Source organism: Hevea brasiliensis, chromosome 4 (assembly GCF_030052815.1).
Source record: "Hevea brasiliensis isolate MT/VB/25A 57/8 chromosome 4, ASM3005281v1, whole genome shotgun sequence".
Classification (NCBI taxonomy): Eukaryota; Viridiplantae; Streptophyta; class Magnoliopsida; order Malpighiales; family Euphorbiaceae; genus Hevea; species Hevea brasiliensis.
In genome coordinates, this window is record NC_079496.1 from 7,912,441 (window position 1) to 7,930,817 (window position 18,377).

At 30.4% G+C, this 18,377-nt stretch overlaps 1 protein-coding gene across 1 annotated transcript; it reads left to right on the forward strand.

Annotated features, from left to right (window-relative positions):
• Window positions 1-1,002: 1,002 nt before the first annotated feature.
• On the forward strand, window positions 1,003-4,341 carry LOC110657938 (uncharacterized). Its single transcript, XM_021815387.2, has 14 exons — window positions 1,003-1,164; window positions 1,279-1,381; window positions 1,488-1,583; window positions 1,711-1,769; window positions 1,852-1,975; window positions 2,063-2,125; window positions 2,196-2,255; window positions 2,354-2,515; window positions 2,650-2,723; window positions 2,796-2,889; window positions 3,034-3,170; window positions 3,273-3,353; window positions 3,928-4,033; window positions 4,121-4,341. Exons 1-14 carry the CDS (start codon window positions 1,037-1,039, stop codon window positions 4,217-4,219), a joined length of 1,386 nt encoding a protein of 461 aa, XP_021671079.2. The 5' UTR covers window positions 1,003-1,036; the 3' UTR covers window positions 4,220-4,341.
• Window positions 4,342-18,377: the final 14,036 nt, after the last annotated feature.

Below are 18,377 nucleotides of genomic sequence, written 5' to 3' on the forward strand. Positions count from 1 at the left end.
CCAGCGAAGAACTCAAGCCGTGACTACCCCTCGACGGATCGGGTCCCAGCGAAGAACTCAAGTCGTGACTACCCGTCCTATCCATAGTCCACACCACATCACACGCACGCCAACGCACGCACACTGCTCCAAATTACCGCAACAACATTAATGGCACTTTAACAGTTATCAATGCAACATAAATCGTGCCTAGAGTTTAACTACATAATTATATGCATATAAGTGATGCATGGGCATGCTGACATATAATAATATCGAAATTACAATTAAAATTAATATTTTACTCACAGACTTGACGGCAATCACTGTGGTGGCTGGGCGGAGGAAGAATGCTGTCCCGGCTCACCTGACAATTATATTACAATTATTTAATACAAATGACTCAATACAAATCAAGAAAAGACCCAATACGTCCTAAGTCGTGCCGAAAATCCGGCAGAGTCTCCCCTATACCTAGGACCTACCCAACCTGCAAAAGGGCTCAAAACACACTTCTATATCCACAATCCATATATCCACAACTCAATCACATCACACAGCCCCTCCTGGGCCCATCAAATCAATCATTCATCACAATATGTAAAATTTCAATTTAGTCCTTATAATTGATCATTTTTGCAAAAACTGCTCAAATAAGCTCTAAAAATTATAAAACTCTGCCCTGCGGTCCTTAGAAATATTACTAAGCTATTGCAAAAAGAATCGTAATTTTCTAAGCTACCACGAATATTTTATGGATTTTTAATCCTATTTAAGCACTAGAAAATTACGAAAAAGCAAGGTTCGGGTTTACCTTTGCCGATTCTGACTTCGGAAACGCGCTCGGGATGCCTGACAATGGTGGGGTAGCCAAAACCTCGATCCAATTCGGAGACTTTTCCGGTAGCTGGTCTGTCTGGCCGGAAATTCACAGATCCGGATAACTGTCGAATTTTCGCGAATTGAGGATACCTACACGAAGCCCAATAATAATATATAAAAAATCAGGGGTGTTACAATCGAATTCAAGATAAGGTCTACTTCTCTGAAGTCTAGCATGGCCACTTCAGAAAGCTTTGATGCTGTGAGAAATCCAATGTACAAGGCACCCTCTCTGTTAGAAACTCTGAGCCGGAGTTTTGTTACTAGATTTCTTGGATCCTTCATCTCTACTGGCTGCGTAACGTATATTTCCACCCTTTCCTATGGTCTTGCTTAACATATCATGTTATATGTAAAATTTATACCGAACTTGAACATGTGTATATATTCTCTGATCATGTACTTTGCATTTTCCAGTTTACAGGAAGCAGGCGCCGCAGATCTTACTTTTGAGGGAACTAGTAAAAAATGTTCTCTAAAAGTTCATTTGAAAGTTCACAATCCCCAGTTTTACTGGAAGGCATGTATTCTTCTGTCGGAATCTTTCTTCATCAATTGCCAAGTAGAAAATTATTTTACACAAAATTCTCACCACGTTGACAAGGACTTTGAAAATTTTTTGTTAGGTAATGACACGGGCAGATATAGGCCTTGCAGATGCTTATATTGATGGAGATTTTTCTTTTGCTGATGCAGATGAAGGACTCTTGAATCTTATCATGGTGAGATATATAATTGCTTTTTTTTATTTTTTTATTATTATTATTTTACAATTGGCTTCAAGATTTTACGGACTTAAAGAGACGAGTCCAGCACCACTCAGCTAAAAGCTTCGATTTTATATTGCAGTTACTGATTGCCAATAGAGATCATGCCAATAAATCTGCTTCAAAATCGAACAAGAAAAGGTAAAACAATGAATCTGACTTTAGTAGTAGTTCTCTGTTGGATCTTTGTATGTTTAAGTACTCCTGTTGGGATGGGTTTCAGGGGTTGGTGGACGCCTTTGTTATTCACAGCTGCTATTACATCCGCGAAATTATTCTACCTGCATGTTCTAAGGCAAAATACTCTTACACAAGCTCGCAGGAACATCTCTCGTCACTATGACCTGGTATTCAGATAATTATTCGTTTATGTCAGGATTAAACTAATCTCTCAACTAGAAGCTTATTTCTATTTTTGTGGTTTGTGTTTCCAGAGTAATGAAATTTTTGCGTTGTTCTTGGGTGAAACAATGACATACTCCTCTGGAGTATTTAAGGTAAACAAGTAATCTCATCCATCTATTATAATTATTTATTTATGAGTGGAATTAATTAATTAATTTACAGATGGAAGATGAAGACTTGCAAACGGCACAGATAAGGAAAATTTCTCTTCTGATTGAAAAAGTGAGCTCAATCCACAAATATTTCATCAATTTCTTTTGCAAAATTTTTTATGATGTTAATTTACATCTGTATGCATGCTTCACCTTGAACCAACCTAGGCAAGAATTGACCAGAAGCAGGAAGTTCTTGACATAGGTTGTGGCTGGGGAACCTTTGCCATTGAAGTTGTGAAACGAACTGGGTGTAAATACACTGGCATCACTTTGTCTGAGGAGCAACTGAAATTTGCAGAGATGAAAGTGAAAGAAGCTGGCTTACAGGTAGCAAGTGTCAAGAGATACAGTACAATTGTATTACAGATTTTTGTGTGGAAATGACTGAAAATTTTTACCAAGTTTGTGCGATACCTTAATAAATCTTAATTTAGAAACTTACGAACCTATTCTTTTGTCAGGACCATATCAAGCTTCAACTTTGTGACTATCGTCAATTGCCTGAAACTAGTAAATACAACAGAATCATATCTTGGTGAGTTCAATCGATAACCACAAAAATCTTTGCAAGCAAAACAAAATTTTCAGTTTGAATGGCCTTTTTCAGTGAAATGATAGAGCATGTTGGACATGAATTCATGGAGGAATTCTTTGGTTGCTGCGACAAATTATTGTCAGAAGACGGGCTTCTCGTTCTACAGGTAAGGGCAAAATGGAAACCAACAGAATAAATAACTTATTCTGAGTGGTAATATCATGATTTCAGCAATAAAATTCCATGCTTAACTGCTAAATTGTCAGCATTCAGAAATTCTTAGTTGCATTAAAATTTTTCTTTCCCTCAGTTTTCATCAGTACCAGAAGAACGTTACGAGCAATACAGGCGAAGTACAGATTTTATTAAGGAATATATATTCCCTGGTGCATGCGTGCCTTCATTAAGCATGGTAATATCAGCCATGAGTGCTGCCTCAAGACTATGGTACGAGTCACTACTGTTATGAGATAGTAGCTCCATTCACTAACTTTCACTTAGGCTGCTATTTATCCTTCTCGCAATTCTAACAAAATAATATTTCTGCAGTGTGGAGCATGTGGAAAATATAGGAAGTCATTATTACCATACATTGAGACTCTGGAGAAAAAATTTCTTGGACAATCAGAGGTAAAGCTCTTCAAAACTACAAAAAAAAAAAAAAGGCTATGAACATTTTTCACTAATAAAAACTGTAAATTGTTATTAATAAATTTTAATTCAATAGTATTTGATCATATCTAAACCTGTAAAGTCTCCGATTCAACGACCAAAGAATTTGTTCACAAAAGTCATCTCATAGCCTAATAGGTGTTTCAATTGAAACAGCTTCGTCGCAAAAAGTTAAAAAGCACTGCGATGATTCTTTTCTTCGCTAAAAAAACCAAACTCTTTTTCAAAGTTTTAACGACGAGTACGACTGTTTATAGCTACTTCTTTATTTATTTCGACAACTTTTGTCACTGATATTGATAGTCACAAGATATTAATTTATTCATCCCTAAAAGAACTGGTTTAACATTAAAAATAAAAAAAAATGATTAGAATGGTTTTATATGGTATATATAAACAATTGAGAATCGGTAATTTGACTTTTTCTTGGATACAAGTTAATTCATTATAAATTCATCATCATAATATGTACTTAAAACCTAATTTTAATTAAATTTTTAATTAATAGGCACTGCTTTTTGTTCTTAATTAGCAAAATTCTTAGCATGGGATTCGATGAGAAGTTCATTAGGACATGGGAATACTACTTTGATTACTGTGCAGCTGGATTTAAGTCATATACGCTTGGGGATTATCAGGTAACACAAATTAATGCTGTGTTAATTATATGTTTCCCTTGTCTGTTCTTAGTTAATTATCCATCAATAAACCATGCATTCATGCAGGTTGCATTCTCTCGTACTGGAAACACTGAGACATTGGGGTATCCATACAAAGGTTTTCCATCAGCATACTCTCACTTGTCTTCCACAGAAGGCCAATGAACCAATCAACCAAACTAGTTGTGTAGCTCTTCTCTTTTTATTTGTTATTTAAGAATTTGGTAACAGCATCAATAAATTTGTTCAATTGAAAAGTCTAATCAATAAAAATTTCATTAATTATATATATATATTCTCTTTCTTTTTCTTTTTAATTTATTTTTTCTATCAGTTCTTGGTCTTATGTGCATATGCACTCGCACTCGGCCATAATTGAAACTGAAAATGAAATTAGAACCAATAATTTTTTTTTATTCAATGGAGACTCAATAGATTTAGTAACGATTGATGAACTATATAAGAGGTAGTTATATTCCATTCTCACGTGAACTTGAATTATCTTAGAATAGATAAATGGAAAGACTCGAATTTAAGATATTTTCACTCTGGGAGACCAACCAAACTACCCAACTAATAATTCTTATTTATGTTTATAACAATTAAAATACCCTATTTTGACGAGTCATTTAACGGTTAACATTTTATAGAAAGTTTCTACATCAAAAAGGCAAGAGTACTTGCCATCCTGCAAGGTTAATATATAGAGGAAATTTATAAAATACTCGGCACTGAAAATTATTGCTGCTTATAGAAACAAAATTTCAGCTATTCTTCATATTAATGGACATTTGCTCAGAGCACTAAATATTTTTTCGTATATAAATTACATTTTTGATTGCCATCTCCAAGAATCGAATCTTATCAATAAAATAAAGAGTAAAACACACTTAATTACCTACTTCGCTAACCCTTGAGATTATGAATTCCAAATGTTAATTTCCTCAATTTCCAAGTTTTATTGATGCAATTTTTTGAACTCATTAAACTACATTGAATGAGACATGTATGAATAAAAAAAAAAGCTTTGAAATTAAAAAGGTATATTCATAGAGAAGGTCAAACTTTTTACTAATTAGAATTTTATTCAAACGTTTTAATTTCAAATCATATATTACAATCTTAAAAATTGTAAGTGATTATAACCAAAATTAAAAATAAGATAAAAAAATAATTTATAGTTAATGAATTTTATTGTAAATGATAATAAAATAAATCCAAATAACAATTTAATACCCTCTTCATTTTTACGTTAAAGATTAATTACCATGAATCTTAAAGGTTGAAATATGTAACGTTTAATATAATTACCAATTTTAACTTTTTTGTCTAATTGACTATTTAAAAATTATATTCATGATAAGCACTTATACATAATTAATCGTGGGAATGCAAGATATAAGCAAAACGCGTTGAGTTGGTTGAGGATAGTTAGTCATCGTACCTTGTTTGAACAATTAATCCAATAATTTAATGAGGTTATGAAATATCTGAATTATTATGCATAAAATTATTAAGGGTTTATTGTGGAGTGCGTCTTGGGTTGAACTCTGAAAAAAAAAAATTATGGCAAAACTTGCATCCATTGGACCTGGCAAACTTATCCCTCCATATAAATAACATTCCTCAAAATAGATAATTTCTTTATGATTTCAGATTTAAAAAAAAAAAAAAAACCTTACTTCCTCTCACTAACTATTTTTAGTTTTTAATTAGCAACACTGAAGTTATTTTAAAGAATGTGAGATCTGAAATTTGAGTTTCTATCAGATTTAAATAAAAAGAAATTAAAACTTAAGAATTATATTTATGATGGGCAATATTTGTGTATTGACCCCAAATTATAGGAAGAAAAAAAAATCGTTGATAGTGTTGAATATTTTTAGTCATTAATTTATACCTTTTATGAATAATAAAAAATTGTGGTACTGTGCGATCTCACCATTTGCAATTCAACTCTGCAAACAATTAATATTTATTGAAATATTATATTTGAGGCCACTATTTATTCTGTAAAAATAATGACGGATATCAGATAATTTTAATAGTCATTTCTTAATTTTAAAAATTGTAACAAAATTATTTCTAAACTTAAAAATATAATAAAAAATTTTTAAAATTTTAAAATTTTATACAATAAAATTTTTTTAATTCTCAATAATTAATTTATAGGTAACATGTTAATATGGACAATTTAAAATAATGATAACATAAATTTTTTGAAGGTAAAATCTCTTTAATAAACTATCATACATCTAGTATTTTATTATTTCATACGGTTAAAATTCTTTTTATGATTAATCTGTAAAGAAAATAATAGTTAATTTTGTCACTATCATATAGAGGAAAGAATATTAAAACTCTAGCACATTATATTCATTCAAAAAAAAAAAAAAAAAAAATATATATATATATATATATATATTTTCCGAGGAAAAGAAAGAAACCTCCAAATATTAACAGAAGTATATGCATGGAATTCCTTTAATAGGAACATGGTGCAAAAATGGTTCCCCACGTTGAAGAAACCTTATACCTTCTCCATTAGTATGTGTTTTATTGACTAAACTCTGCTCTGTGATACCACAGTTTAGAAGAGGAAGGAGGCACAAGTTTTATTTTTGAGGGAACCAGCAAAAATGTTCCCTGAAAGTTGTCATGAGAGTCCACATCCCCAGTTTTACTGGAAGGTATACTCTTGCTTTTCTGCATTGGGATTAATAAAAAGAAAAAATAACTAACACCATATTCTTTACAGTTAATTATCTGAAAAAATTTTCAGGTAATGACCTGGGCTGATACAGGCCTTGCAGATGCTTATGTGAATGGAGATTTTTCCTTTCCAGACACCGATGAACGTCTGCTTAATCTAATCTTGGTGAGATAATTGCTTGCTTGTATAAATCCTTATCAATCCCATATTTCACACAATGTGGAAATAGATGGGCGATAGCAATCTCACCTGCGTAAATTTAATTTAAATTTACGACGTTCTAATTGCGATCAATGGTCATGTTGGGGGGTTGGGTACAACTGCATATTGTGGTTCGTCCGGTGCTGCTCCACCTTATATCTACCCATGATTAGTCCTAAATATCCGAGCCTCCTACCTACGACCTTGTTTCGCACGAAGCTACCAAGGATAGACTGGATTCTTTTGGGACTCGCAAATGGCGTTTGTTTGGTTCTTATGCTTACACACCCACGTTACGGCACGTTGGCCATCTGCAGACCTGCGTGGACCTTACTTGTGCAAAATGGGCGGTGTTTAAGGATAATATGTGTGCAAACAACATGTTCGAGTCCGACAAACGACAACACATCTGGTATTGTGCACACCCTTGATTTTCACATCTGGTATTGTGCAATTGCTTTCTTGAAGCAGGTTTTAAATCAAAACACCCTTGCACAAGCTCGCAGGAATGTCTGTCATCATTATGAAATTGAATGGCCCAATCACATGTTAATCTTGTCTGATCATCATCACATGCATATTTATTTAATTATATCTCTTGACAATTTCTAGTATATAGGAAAAATACATCATCAATTTATAATATAATATATATTTACACATAAATTAAATGAGACTCATATATTTATATTTGAGATTCATGACAAAGAGGTAATTAAGTTGGTAATTTTTATTTTTAAACTTTAATTCTGTTTTTCTTCACTATATAGTTTTTCTTTCTAAATAAAATCTTTTTATAAATTTTGATTCATGATTTGATTTTGCTAGAAACACTTGATAAATTAAATTTTTTTTAAATGAAAGCTTGCTTTTATCCAAAAAAGAAAAAAGAAATACGTGATAAACTGTTAGAAATCAAATGCAAATAAAAAAGAATTCAAATGGAAGCTTGTGTTCCTTTTTTTTTCTTGTTTATAGAGTAATGAGATTTTTCCTATGTTCTTGGATGAAACAATTAATGACATACTCCTGTGCAATGTTTAAGGTCAGAAAACCAATGCTATATATATATATATATATATATATATATATATATATATATATATATATATATATATATATTCTTATGTGTTGTTAACCTGTGACATATTTATTTGTGTGGGGAAATAGACTGAAGATAAAGGGATAAATTTTGACAATCGTCCCTGAACTTATCTAGTATAACATTATAGTCTTTCAACTTAAAAATGTAATATAAAACCCTTTTAACTTTTAAATTTTGCACAGTAAAATCCCTCTAACCTCTAATTGTCGGTTTTTCAGTTAGACGCTGATCTGAACAGTTCTAGTGTGGAGCTTAATCAATATTTCTCTTTTCTCTCTCAAGTTATGTGTAAATTGCATTCTTTTTTTCACTGTAAACAGAATAATTTTTTCAGGTGTAGAGAGAATAATTTTACAATTTGAATAAGAGAGGAGAGAGAAATGTTGACTAAGAGCCATGCGGGAGCTGTTCATATCAATTTTCAACTGAAAAATCAGTAATTGAAAGTTAGAGGGATTTTATTGTGCAAAATTTGAAAGTTTAGGGGATTTTATGTTACATTTTAAAGTTTAAAGACTGTAGTGTTACAACCATATAAGTTCAGGGATAATTATTAAAATTTACCCGAAGATGAAGACTTGAACACAGCACAACTGAGGAAATATTCCCTTCTGATTAAAAAGGTACGTCTTTCCCCAACTACTAATTTCATGAAACTTGAAAAATTTTTTCATGCTGGTTATGCTTTTTATACATTTTGGGGTTAATCAATCCAGGCACAAATCAATAAGGAGCATGAAGTTCTTGAGATCGGTTGTGGTTGGGGAGGGTTGGCTATTGAAGTTGTCAAACAAACAGGATGCAACTACACTAGCATCAGTCTATCGAAGGAGCAACTAAAATTTGCAGAAATGAAAGTTAAGGAAGCTAACTGTTGATGTGTTAAATCCACACCATGAGCTAGGCCCCGCTTTAAAGGTATTGTCCCTGCGACTGGTGGTAATAGCAACCCTTGAGGGTTTTGTCCTGAAAAGGCACCTCTGGGGGAGAGAGGGGAGACTAGTGCTTATAAGCGACCTAGCCCCTCGACTTTTAATCAATGCATGTGGGACGCTGGGCATCAACATAGCCCCCTAGTTGAGGGGCTTGGGAAGAGGCACATGGCCATGTTCCCATAGACGACGTCAATGTTGATGTGTCAGATCCGCACCATGGGCTAGGCCCCGCTCCAGAGGTATTGAGGGACTAATGATATAGCTCCTTAATAAATATATATAATTAATCTAGTAACTCAAATTTTTAGATAGCCCATGAGCCTAATGATATTTAATGGTTCAACCATGAGATTTATTCAATTGATTCAACCATTGTAAGACCCGCTCAATAAAAGAAAAGAATCTTAATTAAAGATAAGCAGTATTGGTAGGATTGCAAATATAGCAATCCCTATAATTATGCACTATAAATAAAAATATAATTCTATAATTATGCTAGCTAATAATATTCATATAATTACATTATTGACTTACTATAATCAACCATTATCTATATCCTATATAAAAAGATCATATTATTTATGGAGGTATATTCTTTCTTCCTAATTAATCTAATACACTATTTCTCATACTAGCTTTAACTTGAGCATCGGAGGGTCCTTACCGAGTCCACACTTGGTAAATCTCTGACCCATTTATTTTCTATTTTATAGGTCCATACCCACAAAAAATTTTCATGAACCGCAACAGTAGCGCCGTCTATAGGAAACGATGCAAGAAGCTGTGTCTCTTCCTTATATTCTTTATATTCTGAACTCAAAATGGGAGAATGAACCACGTGAAATGATGGCTTATGGTTTGCAACAATCAAGGCAAAAATTTTGTATCGTGCTCAAGAAATTTCTAAATTTACTTAGGCACAATCTACAAAATTTATTTACAATCACATGAGTTTTGTTTTAAATTTACCAGAGGGCTTTATATTCTATTAGACGATCAATCAATGACATTCTTCTTGTAGTAAGTATAAATGCTTTATCATTGCATCATTCTTTCTTTTTTGCTGTTACGTGTCTATATATAATCCATGTGCTTCAAATGATATTTTTATATTTTATTTTACAAAGATTTGACATTAAGAAAAAAAAAATCACATTTTCAATTGTTATGTAATATTTTTAATAGTTTAACAATTGACGGGAGATCATTGCGAAGTTTCAGAATTTTCAAATTATTTGAACTTATAAAAATTCTTATTTAATAATTTTTTTACAAAATTGTCAATGTTCTATGGTAAGGAAACAGTCTTGATTTATGTTAATAGCTATAAAAGAGCCACATTTAGTAAGTCCATCACCGCACCTTCAGTTTTGTATTTTGGACCATTACTGTGTTTTATTGAAAATTACCTATAAATACTTCCAATCAACATTATATGAATTTTCGTCAATTTTATTGACACAGAATTCTATTATTATCAAAATTAAATTCATTGCTTAACTTTAAACGAATAGAAATTATTATTGTATTTTAGTTTAATGGGACTTGAAAAAATTATATGATTCTAAAAATTAAGTTTTAGAATTATTTGGGGGCAATAGCATAATCTCTATTAGATTAAATTATAATCTAAGTTTGTCTTCAAGATGAATGGTAATTGAAGACATCTGAAATTATTTTAAAATTTATCGCTCTAATTTCTATGATCTAGATTGCTTTTGATTTTTATTTAGTTCATACTTATTATACTGCAGAATTTAGATGTGATTGAAATTAAAATTCATTTTATAACTATGCATATATGAATATATGTTTATGAATAATATATCACTATCAAATATTCTTTAAACTTGAAGGCCTTTATTTTTTATCAAAATCAGTTGATAAATCCTCTGGAAATGTTTATTATACATTCCATTTATAATACTATTTATTGAGAAATTGTGGATAAGTTTACAACATGCATTATATGGATTATTTTTACAAAAATACTTGCACAAGCATTATTTTTGTAGATAAATTTTAAAGGGTGCTTAGCCCATCCACGACGATAAGCTAAATACACTGAGGGTGTTTAGCCCATCCACGGCGATAGTTTACCAGGCTAAATAAATTAAGGGTGCTCAGCCCATTCACGACGATAGATTGCCAGCCTAAAATAAAGGATACTTAGCCCATCCACGGTGATAGTCCACTAGGCTAAATAAAATAAGGATGCTTAACCCATCCATGGTGATAGTCCACCAGGCTAAAAAATCTAAGGTGCTTAATCCATCCACGGTGATAGTTCGCCAGGCTAAAACAAAGATACTTAACCCATATACGACATAGTCTACTAGGCTGTGCTTAACCCATCTACGACGATAGTCTGCAAGGCTAAAATAAAAGTGCTTACCCCACCTAAAATGATAGCTCGCTAAGTAAGCAAATTAAAGGTGCAAGTCTACCTAAGGAATAGTTTACCAAACTAAGCAAATCGAAGGTGCAAATCCACCTAAGGTGAAAATTCTACTATTATCAAGTTTATCAAGACAATAGTCCGCACTCAAACAAAAAAAAAATTAGGGCGATGACCAAAGTTGACATGTAAACTAACCTAAAGATTTGTACTCACGGGGGGGGGGGGGGGAAGGGGGAGGGGACTAATGATATAGCCCTTCAAAATATATATAATTAATCTAGTAACTCGGGTTTTTGGATAACCTATGAGCCTAATGATATTTAATGGTTCAAACATGAGATTTATTCAATCGATTCAACCACTATAAGACCCACTCAATAAAAGAAAATAATCTTAATTAAAGATAAACAATATTAGTAGGATTGCCAAATATAGCAATTCCTATAATTATGCACTATAAATAGAAATATAATCCTATAATTATACTAGCTAATAATATTCATATAATTACATTATTGATTTACTATAACCAATCATTATTTATATCGTATACAAAGATATCAGACCATCTATAGAGGTATGTTCTTTCTCCCTAATTAATCTAATATACTATTCTCTCATACTAGCTTTTCATTTATTTTTTGTTTTGCAGGTCAATATCCACAAGAAATTTTCATGGACCACAACAGGTCTATAAAATTAAACTTTTATTTAAATAGTTTCTATTTGTTTATCCATATATAGTAGTCATATGGGATATTTGATACATATCAACCACTCTCATTTCACAAAATATTTTCATTTCACTTAAGAACTCTCAAATCTTTTTTTGATTTACTTCTTTTTTTATTATTTTTTTCAAAAGTTATTAATTATCATTCTCAAAATTTATTTATTTAAATATATTTAATTAATATTTATTTAATTACTATTTTTTTTATAAATTTCTTATTTAATATTTTTTAAACTTTTTAATATTTTAGTTCATTACATTTATATATCGAATGCAATTATAACTAATATTTTAATTATTCATATTTTATTATTATTAATTTTCAACAGAAATATTTTCAAATTTTAATTAAATATCTAGATATTTATATATAAATTATCTCTTAATTATATTTTTATATAGAAGTAGAATTTCAAAAATAGAATGCAAATATGATTCTATAAAAAATTTAACTATAAGTTAAAAAAATTAAAAAAAAAATAAAGTTGCAATATTAAAATTATGGAATTATCTTTTGAAAAATAGTGTATTTTTTTTAACATTTATTATATTAATAAAAAATCATAATATTTTAAAATTTTAATTTTTATGAAATATTTTTATCTTATATCATAAATTTATATAAAACAATAATAATTTTTGTGATAGAATTATTTTATACAAAATATATTAGATTAATAAAAAAAATTACATTTTATAAAAATTTAAAGATATAATATTTTTTAAAAATAATATAATAAAATGTTCTTTTTAATTAACAATAATGTTGTATATTTTCCTTATTATTAAAATTAAATAATTCAATTCATTATTAGTAATTTAATATATTTTTTATTATTTATGAGATAAAATATAAAAATTTTATAAAATTTAAATTATTTTTTAAATAAAATAATTTTATTACATTTTAATCGAAGTAATCATAGAAATATGTATAAAAAGAATTAAATAGGTATTTTAATTAATTACACTATAAATTAATTAAAATTTATTATTTTAATAGATAAAAGTTTATTCAAATTAAATTAAATAAGAGAGAAATTTTAGTTAAAAATTAATTTAATAGTAATAATTTATTTTCTTTAGAATGTAATTAAAAATTAAATTAAAAAATAAAAATTATAAATTATCCATGCATAGCATGGGTGTTATGCTAGTTTGTTCAATTGAAAAGTCTAATCAATAAAAATTTTCATTAATTATATGTATTCTCTTTCTTTTTTTTTCTTTTTTTTTTAATTTTTCCTCTCAGTTCGTGGTCTCATGTGCATATGCACTCTTACTCGACCATAATTGAAATTGGAAATGAAATTAGAGCCAATAATTTTTTTTGTATTCAATAGAGACTCAATGGATTTAGTAGCGATTGATAAACTATATAAGAGGTAGTTATATTTCATTCTCATATAAAGGTAAATTATCTTAGAATAAATAAATGAAGAGACTCGAATTTAAGACATTCTCACTCTAAAAGACCAACCAAACTACCCGGCCAATAATTCCAATTTATGTTTATAGCAATTAAAATACCATATTTTGACGAGACATTTAACGGTTAACATTTTATAGAAAGTTTCTAAATCCAAAAGGCAAGAGTACTTGCTATCTTGCAAGGTTAGTATATAGAGGAAATTTATAAAATACTCGGTTCTGAAAATTTTTGCTCCTTATAGAAACAAAATTTCAGCTATTCTTCATATTAATGGACATTTGCTCAAAGCACTAAATATTTTTTCATATATAAATTACATTTTTTATTGCTATCTCCAAGAGTTGAATCTTATCAATAAAATAAAGAGTAAACACAATTAATTACCTACATCACTAACCCCTGAGATTTTGAATTCCAAATGTTAATTTCCTCAATTTCCAAGTTTTATTTGATGCAATGTTTTGAACTTATTAAACTATGTTGAATGAGACACGTATGAATAAAAAAAAAAGGCTTTGAAATTAAAAAGACATTTATAGAAAATGTCAAACTTTTAACTAATTTGAATTATATTCAAACGTTTTAATTTCGAATCATATATTACAATCTTAAAAATTGTGAGTAATTATAACTGAAATTTAAAATCAATTTACAGAAATTTAAATTTTATTAATAAAAATAAGATAAAAAAATAATTTATAGTCAATGAATTTTGTTGTAAACGATAATAAAATAAATCCAAATAACAATTTAATACTCTCTTCATTTTTCTATTAAAGATCAATCGGCATGAATCTTACAGGTTGAAATATGTAATGTTTGATATAATTATCAATTTTAACTTGTCTATCTAATTGACTATTTAAAAAATTATATTCATGATAAGCACTAATACACAATTAATCTCAGGAATGCAACATATAAGCAAAACGCGTTGAATTGGTTGAGGATAGTTAGTCATCTTACATTGTTTGAACAATTAAACCAATAATTTAATGAGTTTATAAAATATCTGAATTATTATGCATAAAATTATTATGGGTATATTGTGGAGTACGTCTTGGCTTGAACTAATTATCGCAAAACTTGCATCCATTGGACCTGGCAAACTTATCCCTCTGTATAAATAACATTCCTCAAAATAGATAATTTCTTTATGACTTCAGATTAAAAAAAAAAAAAAAAAAACCTTACTTCCTCTCACTTAAATATTTTTTTTAATTTAATTATTAAATAATATTCAATTTAATTTGATAATTAATAAAAAAAATTAATCATTGAATTTTTTAATTAGCAACACCAAAGTCAATTTAAAAAATGTAAGGTTTGAAATTTGAGTTTTAATCAGATTTAAATAAAAAGAAATTAAAATTTAAGATTTATATTTATGATACGCAATATTTGTATATTGACCCCAAATTATAGGGAGAAAAAGAATCGTTGATGGTATTGAGTAATTTTAGTCATTAATTTATACCTTGTATGAATGATAAAAAATTGTGGTACCGTGGAATCTCATCAATCAATTAATATTTAATGAAATATTATATTTGAGGCTGCTATTTATTTTGTAAAAACAATGACGGAAATCAGATAATTTTAATAGCCGTCTTAATTTGAATTTTAGAGATTACAACAAAGCCGTTTCTAAACTTAAAAATGCAACACAAAACTTTTTAAATTTTATAATTTTTCACAGTAAAATTTTTTTAACTCTCAATAATCGATGTATAAGTAACATGCTAATATGGACAATCCAAAATAACGATAACGTAAACGATTATTATTATTTTTTGAAGGTAAAATTCCTCTAATCAGCTGTTACATATCTGGTGTTTTATTATCTCATACCGTTAAAATTCTTTTTATGATTAATCTATAAAGAAAATGATAGTTGATTTTGTCACTATCACATAGAGGAGAGAGAATTATTCACGTCACTATTACTCTGAATTGCATAAATTGGTTATGGAGGATTGAAAAGATTTTACTATACAAAATTTTAAAATTTAAAAAGTCTTATATTACATTTTTAAGTTTAAGGACGATTCTGTTACAATCCCTAAAATTGAGGGACAACTCTTAAAATTTATCCGACGGCTATTCAATCTCTCACATAAGCATTAATTGGGATTCTAGGGTATCTTTCAAGAAAGGTGGTAGCCAATGACGATGTTCTTGCTTTTACTTAACACAAATCATATAATAACAATTCAGGACCAGACATATGGAAGATTGATTATTTATTTTATTTAGTTTGCAAAAATAAGAGTTTTTATTTAATAATTTTAGCTCATTAATACAAAAGTCAACTTCAAAATTGTGACATTTTAAATTTAAATCTCAATCGAAGTCATATCTAGTGTTTTATTATCTCATACCGTTAAAATTCTTTTTATGATTAATCTATAAAGAAAATGATAGCTGATTTTGTCACTATCACATAGAGGAGAGAGAATTATTCACGTCACTATTACTCTGAATTGCATAAATTGGTTATGGAGGATTGAAAAGATTTTACTATACAAAATTTCAAAATTTAAAAAGTCTTATATTACATTTTTAAGTTTAAGAACGATTCTGTTACAATCCCTAAAATTGAGGGACAACTCTTAAAATTTATCTGACGGCTATTCAATCTCTCACATAAGCATTAATTGGGATTCTAGGGTATCTTTCAAGAAAGGTGGTAGCTAATGACAATGTTCTTGCTTTTACTTCACACAAATCATATAATAACAATTCAGGACCAGATATATGAAAGATTGATTATTTATTTAATTTAGTTTGCAAAAATAAGAGTTTTTATTTAATAAATTTAGCTCATTAATACAAAAAGTCAACTTCAAAATTGTGACATTTTAAATTTAAATCTCAATCGAAGCCAATTGTATTAAAAAAAAAAATAACAAAGAGTTTTCATTTCTTATTAATTGAGGTGTTTCTTTTCCTTCCTTGCTAATTAAAATTCAACTCCCTTAAAATACATTCTAGAATTGAAAAATTTTAAATGCACCATAAGGAATCCATACTGTAACACCCCTTATCCGGTACCGAATGTAGCACACCTCGCTCAGCTACATTGTAGACGGGTAATGGGTGTTACATTTAGATTTGGCTGAGTATAATGAGGAATTGAAGTGAATCTAAAATCAGAGTGGCGCAGAGGAAGCGTGGTGGGCCCATAACCCACAGGTCCCTGGATCGAAACCAGGCTCTGATACCGCTATCTATAATGTAGCTGAGCGAGGTGTGCTACATTCGGTGCCGGATAAGGGGTGTTACACATACACTTATATATATATTAGCATACACTTATAGTTTAGTCTATTTGTCACGACCCAACCTATGGGCCGGACCGGCACTAGGACCTGGGCCAGCCTAAAGCCCCCGAGGCCCGTAGTAAGCCTAACTGTTCATTAACCCAACTCTAAGGCCCATTTGGGCCTAATTTCAAGAAAACAAACGGACAGAGTCCGGCCATAAAATGGACTTTCCAACGGGGAGTTTTCGACTCACCCGACCTGTAAACACAATATATAGTCAATTGGGGAGCTCAGCTCACCCTCCACATACTCATCAACATAAAAATAAATGGGAGCTCTGCTCCCTCATCCAATCCATCAAACATGCATAGCATATTAAGTTTACAGGTCCCAAAATAATAATTTAGTTTACAGACCCAAATCAAATAAACATTTCTAACACATGCGGAAATTCTAAGATTTAACAAATTTATACAAACATTAGTAATCGACCTGCGAGGGAGAAAGCAGGTTAACCTCAAAAAATATCCTCCTGTGGCCTGTAAAATTTTTTGAACAGGAGTGAGCGTTCGACTCAGAGAGTAAAATATCAATTTTAACCATAATCTCTATAACTATCTAAAACTAATGCACCCTGTAGAGTGAAATGCAACATCAACATCATTTTCACATCATAACATCAAAAAGGTAATTTGGAGCACTCACGCACCCTGTAGCATCAATCATAATATATGGGAGCTGATCCTATACGCCTCTCTTAAATCCAACCTGGTGCCAGCGAAGAACTCAGCTCGGACTTCCACTTAATAACCAAATCGGGGGTCCCAGCGAAGAACTCAAGCCGTGACTACCCCCCGAAGGATCGGGTCCCAGCGAAGAACTCAAGCCGTGACTACCCGTCCTATCCATAGTCCACACCACATCACACGCACGCCAACGCACGCACACTGCTCCAAATTACCACAACAACACTCATGGCACGTTAACAGTTATGAATGCAACATAAATCGTGCCTAGAGTTTAACTACATAAATATATGCATATAAGTGATGCATGGGCATGCTGAACATATAATAATATCGAAATTACAATTAAAATTAATATTTTACTCACAGACTTGATGGTGGTCACTGAGGCGGCTGGGCGGAGGAAGAAGGCTGTCCCGGCTCACCTGACAATTTTATTACAATCATTTAATAAATTTGACTCAATACAAACAAAGAAAAAGACCAATTACGTCCTAAGTCGTGTCGAAAATCTGGCAGAGTCTCCCCTATACCTAGGACCTACCCAACCTGCAAAAGGGCTCAAATCACACTTCTATACTCACAATCCATATGTCCACAACTCAATCATATCACACAGCCCCTCCTGGGCCCATCAAATTAATCATCCATCACAGTATGTAATATTTCAATTTAATCCTTATAATTGACCATTTTTGCAAAAACTGCCCAAATAAGCTCTAAAAATTCTAAAACTTTGCCCCGCGGTCCTTAGCAATATTACTAAGCTATTGCAAAAAGAATCATAATTT